This window comes from Kryptolebias marmoratus, linkage group LG2 (genome assembly GCF_001649575.2).
Source record: "Kryptolebias marmoratus isolate JLee-2015 linkage group LG2, ASM164957v2, whole genome shotgun sequence".
Classification (NCBI taxonomy): Eukaryota; Metazoa; Chordata; class Actinopteri; order Cyprinodontiformes; family Rivulidae; genus Kryptolebias; species Kryptolebias marmoratus.
In genome coordinates this window covers 34676803-34685316 of record NC_051431.1, presented here as the reverse complement: position 1 = coordinate 34685316, position 8514 = coordinate 34676803, and the positions used below count along the sequence as shown (strand labels likewise).

General features: G+C 41.6%; 1 protein-coding gene across 3 annotated transcripts in view; it reads left to right on the top strand.

Moving 5' to 3' along the window:
* The window catches only part of LOC108246211 (GTPase IMAP family member 8), a 10554-nt gene extending 2099 nt beyond the window's left edge, over positions 1-8455 (top strand). For 2 of the 3 annotated variants that reach the window (XM_017433626.3, XM_017433625.3), the window contains exons 3-8: positions 465-542; positions 1883-1933; positions 2054-2104; positions 6052-6102; positions 6259-6309; positions 6681-8455. In XM_017433626.3, the coding sequence (XP_017289115.1) occupies positions 465-542; positions 1883-1933; positions 2054-2104; positions 6052-6102; positions 6259-6309; positions 6681-7426 (1028 nt within the window). In that variant the 3' untranslated portion in view covers positions 7427-8455. The remainder of the gene's footprint in view (positions 1-464; positions 543-1882; positions 1934-2053; positions 2105-6051; positions 6103-6258; positions 6310-6680) is intronic. The other variant, XM_017433627.3, reaches the window with a different exon arrangement.
* The last annotated feature ends 59 nt before the right edge of the window (positions 8456-8514 follow it).

The following is an 8514-nucleotide window of genomic DNA, read 5'->3' as shown; positions in this document are numbered from 1 at the left end:
ACCCTGCTGAGGGTATAGAGCTGGTCCAGTGTTCCACGGCCAGGACGAAAACCACACTGCTCTTCCTGAATCCGAGGTTCGACAATCCGATGGACCCTCCTCTCCAGAACCCTCGAATAGACAGTTGAGCAGTTATCTTGTTCAAGGAAACTACAACTTATGGGTTAGGTGGGGAATCAAACTGTGACCTTCTGGTGCCAAGACGGCCACTCTACCACTGCACCACAGCAGGTTAAGGTTTTAATAATACAGTTCATATAACTAATGGTTTATGTGTTTAAAGTTGTCAGAATAATGCTGAAGTGACTAATGAACACTGACATGTTTTCAGGTACGTTGCTTCCCCAAACCTTACACTTACAAAACCCGATGACTGAAGATTTCAGTCTGTTTAATGTTTGGATTAAAGGTCAAATCCAGGATCATTTGTGAACCTTTTTTCCTGCCTGTTCTCCTTTGTTCAGGTTGGTGGATGGGTGGCAGTAATGTGCAGATGGGAGCGTTTGCTGTGGTGGGATATCTTCTCTACAGATTTTCACAGAGTCAGTCCCACGGCACGACACACACAAATCCAGCTGCTGTGAAGTTTAATCTGAAATTAGGTTAAATATGAACCAAGAGTACAGAGTTTCTGGTAAAGAATGACCTCTGTACCTCCACAAACCTGTGTGCTTTTACAATAACACATTTCTAACAAGCAAATCGACATTTTCTATGAAAATGCTGAGTGCCGAATGAACACATGGTAAAATATGCAAAACGGAGACGAAAGTGAGAACACTGGCTGAAATGAAAAAAACAGAATAAAATGAGCTGAAGAAAGTCTAACTGCAGCAAAACAGTAGCTGAAGTTAAAAGGATCCAAATAGTAGCTAAAATAAGCAAAACAGACATCAAAGTTAAAATTAGCTAGTAAATGTTAAAGCAAAAATTAGCTAATTTTAGTAAAACAAATGCTAAATTCATAAAACTAGTAAAAGCAAAAAATAACATAAAAAGAAAAATGGTGAAGCAGATTTAGAAATTTTTTTTGAAGGATTTGAAAGTAATTTAAGGCAACTTGGTTTGAAATAAAGTTGTTTTTTTTTTTTGAAAAGTAAAACGTTTGAAAAACTTTAAAGCCAAAGCACACTATTCCTAACCGAGTTGAACATTTTGGTATATGAATGGTTAAAATGTGCAGAATGAGTTTGATTTAAAGAAAACGATAGTGTGAACGCTGACTCTGAGAACCACTCAGCAACTTGCTTATCAAACTAACTTTTCACATTATAAAATACATGAAAAGCAGGAGTTCAAGTTTTCTTTTAATAGCCAGTTTTGCAGCACTTTATAATAACTACTGTTTAGCCTTATTTAATCATTAATAAATGGCTAATTAACCTTGAAAACATGTTTATTCAGCTTAATAAGTTATAAATTAATGCATTTAATATTGCTTTACCCATGAAGTCTATTTCTTCCAAAACCAACATACTCAGTGTTTATTCATGCTTAATAACTCATGAATAAACTTTTCTATATACTGTGTGTAAATAGTGATATATATGCACTTTTACACCATGTGTTACACATGTATTAATGGTTAGAGAATGTATGAATTAACTACATACTCTTCCTACAGTGTATTAATAATTAAGGCAGTTGCTAGTAGTTAAGTCTTTTTGTGAACCCTTCTAGTGAAGTAGTAAAATTTCAGTTGAAACATTTCATTTATTTTCTGTTAGCCAAAACATTTTCTTTTCTTTATTACACACTTTATTACATGATTTATTATTGAATTTATTATTGAATTAGACAACACAACTTTAAAAGCTCAACAGTGTGATGCTGTATGCATGGGATTAATTAGTTTTGTATATTTTATTTGGTCTGATTTCAGCTCTCCCAGCTCTGATCCGATGGCCAATTCATCTCTTCTGCTCCCTAACTGGTGAGTTTGTTAAAACTGACCGGTGATAACCCTGCTGACATCAGCATGACAGAATAATAAGAAGTACTTGCTGCAGTCTTAAACTAAATCATGAAATGTGTTATGTTGTTTCTGCCATAGGTCTGTCAGCTCTTTGGGGCTGGGTGAGCCACCTCGTGGGAACTCTCCGTGGTATGAACTTTCAAGTCAAATGACATGCTGTGTAGGGATGGGCAGCATATTTAAAACCTAGTTAAAATGGGCAAATTCACAGAATTAATACAATGGTCACAACAGTTTTTTGCTTACACCTGGTAGTGGTACAACAAACTGTTAGTGTGCTTTTTTAACACAAGATCTACCACCCACTCCCTCCTGAAAAAACAAAAACAACTTGTAGAGTCACAGCATCTGTTTTTTCATTCTAGTTTATTTTGAAAGGATTATAAAGGGGAAACTGTAGTAATGGGTGAGCTCAGCTTTAGTGCCAGAGTATATTCATCCCCCTCCACGCTGAACTAATCTACAGATGGCATGGCCCACTAAAACCAAAAGATATTAGGAGTTTTATGTTGTCATTTATAAGCTATTTATAAAATATGTTAATTCCAGAGTTAGGGAATCATCTTCTGATATAGGTCTACTTTAGTCGATATTACTTTCTCCAGCTTCTCGTGCTCCTTCTTCCTGATGTTACAGTTGCTTGGGACTGCTACATCTATCACCACTGCTTTCTTCTGCATCTTATCTATCACCACAATGTCTGGTTGGTTCGCCATCACCTGTTTGTCAGTCTGTATCCGGACATCCCACAGTATCGTAGCCCTGTCATTCTCCACCACCTTAGGTGGAGTCTCCCACTTTGACTGTGGGACTTCCAGTCCATACTCGGTACAGATGTTCCTGTGCACCATGGCGTTCCATGTATGCTTTGCCTGCCTGCATCTTACATCCTGCTGTTATGTGCTGGACTGTCTCAGGGCCATCTTTACACAGCCTCCATCTTGGGTCCTGCCTGGTATGATAGACCCCGGCCTCTATTGCTCCTGTGCTGCCATGATTAGTGCCTCTGTGCTGTCTTTCAGTCCAGCCCTTTCTAGCCACTAGAAGGATTTGTTGATATCAGCCACTTCCTCAATCTGCCTGTGGTACATGCTGTACAGAGACTTGTCTTTCCATGAGGGTTCCTCTTTCTCCTCTTCCACATTTGGTTTCTCCTGCCTGAGACATGAGTTTTGCTGGAACAGTTTGTAAAGACGGCTGTATTTTCTAACAGCCTTGGCCAGCTGCTTCACAGCGGAGCATTAGAAGTAAAATGACTCCATTAAAACTTAAACACACCCACAACAACTTCTGACCAATCACACAATACTTGGTGCAAACCCCTGTGAAAAAAAGGTTCAGCCAGGGCCTTGTGTTGCAAAGTGGCGGATGAAGCTGCTACATGAACAAAAATGATGCCGTTTTTTGTCACGCAACCAAGTGAATGAGAACAGATTTTGTGACTTCTCATTAAGTATGCAAAGGCCTTTTCCTTTGTAGGTACTTGGTTGTGGCTGACTTCCTTGTGGACTCATCATTGAGTCATCACATTGTCTATGTGATTCCAAAGTAGTTGTTTCTGTCCTGGATATCTACAATGTTGCCCTCAGGTAGTTCAGCCCCTTCAGTTGTGATCACCTTGTCTATCTTGGATACCATTCAACAGCATTTATCCAGACCAAATAACATTCCAATGTCACTGGTACAGGACATGTATGAGGACAGCAGGACAGTGGTGAGGTGTGCTGTAGGAGTGACTGATAGCTTCAAGGTGGAGGTGGGACTGCATCAAGGATCGGCTCTGAGCTCCTTGTTTGCTCTGGTGATGGACAGACTAACAGATGAGCTCAGGCAGGAATCCCCTTGGACTATGATGTTTGTAGATGACATTGTGATCTGTGGTGACAACAGGAAACAACTGGAAGAGAACTTGGAGAGGTGGAGGAATGAACTTGAAAGACAAGGAATAAATGTCAGATATAGTGAGACAGAGTACATGTGTGTGGGAGGCAGGTGGAACAGTGAGGCTACAAAAAGAAAAGGTCACAAAGGTGCAGGACTTTAAGTACTTAAGGTCGACCGTCCAGGAAAACAGGGAGTGTGGTGAAGAGATGAAGAAGAGAGTCCAGGCAGGATGGAGTGGATGGAGAAAAGTTTCAGGAGTGATTTGTGACAAAAGGGTGGCAGCAAAGGTCAAAGGAAAGGTTTACAAGACAGTGGTGAGAGCAGCTATGTTGTATGGTTTGGAGACAGTGGGACTGACAAAAAGACAGGAGACAGAACTGGAAATGGCAGAGCTGAAGATGTTGAGGTTCTCCTTGGGAGTGACAAGGATGGACAGGATTAGGAAGGATGTCATCAGAGGTACAGCACAGGTTGAATGACTGGGAGATAAAGTTACAGAGGCCAGACTGAGATAATTTGGACATGTGCAAAGGAGGGACAGCAAGTATATTGGTAGAAGGATGTTAGAGATGTAGCTGCCAGGAAAAAGGATATATATATGGAGGCAATCAGAGAGGACATGGAGGTAGTTGGAGTGAGGACAGAGGATGCAGAAGACAGAGTTAGATGGAGGAGGATGACTCGCTATGGCGACCCCTAAAAAAGGAACAGTCAAAAGAAAAAAAGAAGAAGAAAGACTCAATGTTCAATTATTTTAATGTCCGGGCTTGGGACAGGATGTCTGTTTCTGGGGATATATTGAGAATGTATGACTTTTGACCCTCACTGATAGTATCGAAAGAGGACAATCCGTGAGCTTCCATGTTGTACAAAGGCAGGTGATTGGCCGGTAGTTGGAAGGTATTGCCCCTTTTTGGAGGTCTTTCATGATCAGTACTGTCCAGCCTTGGGTCAGCCACTCTGAGTGGGTCCTTTCCATTAGCAGCTGGTTCATTTGTCCTGCTAGGCATTCATGGAGAGTGGTCAGTTTCTTTAGTCAGTACGTGTGGATCATGTCATGCCCTGGTGCAGTCCAGCTTTTCATACCTAAGACTCTGTCTTGGATGTCTGCCACTGTGATGGATACTGGTTTGTGTTTAGGGAGATTGGTGTGCTCCAATCTTAAAGGAGAACTATTATGCTTGAGATTTCACCTGATCAGTTCTGCCGGTTTTAGAGCTACGTCACTTTTATGCAAATAAGCTGTTGTTGGCCACCCCCCACCCCCCAACTCTGTGTCCCGTCTCAAAACATAAAAACTCACTGAAAGAATAAACACTGCAGATCTGACGCACATTTATATCGGTGTTAATTCAACCTGAGGATTCTGACTTTGGGACAGGGGCACTTAGTGGGTCCGAACCGACATTTGTCGAGTCGGACAGCAGCAATCAGCGGTCTGAAACCCTGCTGGTAGTGGGTCAGGACAGCGGCGGTACAGCTGACAACAGAACCTTTTCCTTTTCCAGCAGACATTGTTCAGCTGTAAAACCAGCAGAATAAACATTTAGGTCTTCTTGTAACGAAGTGGGTGGAGCTCCACTTGGGTTGCTAGGTGATGGGCTGGGCTCGGCTTGGGGTTGCTAGGTAACGGGGATTATGACATAACAATCCCGAGGTTTTTGAAACAGGTCATTTTGCAGACACCAGAAAACATTTACTTATTGTCAAAAAATGGCTGGGTGTTTTTTGCGCTTGGACTGTTTCTAGAAGCAGCAGATACCTAAATGGAAGTATAAAAACATGCAAAAAGTTAATTTTGCATAATAGGTCCCCTTTAAATCCTGTAGCCATGGGGCATTGTTGTTGTGTGATGCCTCCCTCTCCCATATGCTTCTCCAGTATTGCTCAGTCTCTGCTCTGGGTGTATCTACTCTCATGTTATTCCCATGCCGCTGAGAGTACACTTTGGTCATTCGTTTAATAACACTCATTAAGATGCTTTCTCTGCTTTTAAACAGTTTGCTGTTCTATTGACACTTGTTGTTCTATATAAGTGAGCCGTGCCAGAGTAAAGGAGTACATAAGCATGTGTTGTAAGAAGTACTAATTGCTGCTAGGCGGATGGAACCTGGGGAGCAGGGCAGTAAAGGGAGGAGTTTTTTTCCCTAAAATCTCTGTTCGTAATGCTGACTTTTCCACTTGTATCTCAGGAATCCAGAGCCTATTTAAGTGTCTGTCTCGGATTTGGCGGTTTATGGTCGGTAAGTACTGCCTGGCCTTCTGTTGATTGTTCACTCTTCATTGGGACTGTATAATTAAAGTTTAAATAGAAAGTAGCTATGTCAGTGTTACATCTGAATCAAATAGCCAATAATTAAAATTTAATCCTACAAATGTATGATTTGTTGCCTCCTTAGGATTTTCCTCCAAATTCAAGTGGGTGGTTCCAATCATCAGAGTCATCACAGGTCATTTCACTATATTTGCTTCTCTGCTAAAATAGACATATTCTGTTCATTAGCTTTTACAGCAAAAATACATTGACAGAATTTAAGATGGTCACTAACACAACAATGTCTATAACTCAATTAATTAAACAGGTACTGAGTCAAAATCTCATGTGGTTGTAGTCGAAAATCATTCGCAACACGTACTCTGAGCATGAAATTGTGCCTAACATTATTTTTAAGGTTTGACCAACCATACCAGAATTGGGCAATTCAGCTTTTATTTTGGTTATCGGCAACAAACTTCATATCTCAACGCAGATTTTAAGAGTATTTGACTTTACTGCAAAAAAGTTGAGTATTTTACTAAAGAAAACTTATCACCTCTGTAGGGTCATCTGGAGAAGGATCGCAGTCTGTCACTGGTATTCTGAACTTAATCGACGACACCTTCAAGAAACCGGGCCTAAGATTGATCCTTCTGGGACCTAGCGGAGGAGGGCGGACCTCCCTAGCAAATACTTTGTTAGGCAACAATGAGACAAGAGCTTCTATGGAACCTCTAAGCCAGAGCATTAGGAGGAGCAAGGTCCTGGATGGTAGGGAGCTCACCATAGTTGACACCCCAGACATTTTAGGGTCTGTTCTAGGGAACAACAGCAGAGCCAGGGAAGCTCTGAGGAGTCTTCAGCTCACCAATCCTGGTCCACATGCCTTTCTGCTGGTGATCCGGGCTCCAGGCTCCAAAATACAATTCAACCAGGATATCACTCAGGCGATCCGAGCCACCTTGGAGCTGTTTGGAGAGGAAGTCATGGGGCACATCATTCCCGTGTTGACTTACGCAGACCACCTTGGTCGAAAGCAGACCATAGACCAGCTGCTGGAAGCGGACACAGGGACTCTGAGAAGAGCTCTGTCTTTGTGTGGACAGAGAGCAGAGCTTGTGGACAACAGGCCAAACCTGCCTCCAGAGGCAAAGAGTGAGCTACGCCGGCATTTAGTGGAGCATGTGATGGAAATGAAGGAGCTGAGGGGGCATTTCATCCATGAGCTGCAGAGGAGGGAGGACAACCTGAGGGAGAAGCTGCTCGCTGACATGACCTCAGCTTTGGCTAAAAAACTGGGCCACACTTAAAAAAAGATTGTAGTGTTTCTGTGAGTTTGTGTGAAGTAGGGGATGGGGAAATTATAAAAAATTGATTGGTTAGTTAATATTGTTAAGCATTCAAATTTTTTAATCCTAATTAATTTAATTTAAAGGGACCAAGTCCACTAATGAAACAGAGGCTTCAGGTACAGAGACCTGTGCTGCTGCTGATTCTGCGAGCCGAGGATCTTTATATTCCCTCATTTTCACTGGTTTATTGCACCAACAAGGAGGGGGATGTGTGTATTCTGACAGTAAAGCTAAGCTCACCTGCAACCTTCGTGTCTGTATACAACATTGTATATGTTCAGCACACATACATTCACGTAGTAACTCGGATGTTGTTTGCTTCAGTATCATGCAAAAGTGTAGAGGTTTAATATTAGCTAACGTAGCATCCTTTCACACTGGTACTGAAAAAAAGTTTTTACTTGCCTGAACAATGATAAAACCTATTTGGCTAGCCACTAGTGTAGCCTGGTTGAAGGCAGCGGCCCTACATATCAGACAGGCTTTAACTCTTGGTGTTTTAAAATCTGTTGACATATTTGCAAGATTTTAATGGTTTTATTTGATGTTTTATCATGTTTGTGATTGTTTTTATTTTGTTAGTGTTTATTTGGTCTCCTGTGGGTTTGGTTTTGTTTGATGGTCTTTATTTTTATGGCAGCAGAGCAGAGATGCAGTCGAACAGCAGGAATTGTCAGGATTTTTGTATTCGGTTTCTTGTTTCTTTTGTTGTGTTCATGTTTTGTTCTCTGTGCCTCTGCCATCATTCACTTCTCCTCAGTTTATCTCGTCTGCCTGCCACACCCATCTACACCTGCCCCAAGTCCTGTAATCATCCCACCTGTGCTCACTTCTGCTAACTACCTCCTGTTCCTAAAACCTGGTCATGTCCTTCACCTGTCGCTGGTTCGTTGTTGCTCCTGTTCCGATTTTGGTTATGTTTACTTTTGCTTTCACGTCAGCCTTTGTTTTGTGTTTATTTTACATAAATTCCTTTATTTTCCTGAAGATGAGTCTGCGCTCTGGGTTGGCCTCTGCCTCCTGCCAACCTGACAGCAATAATATCT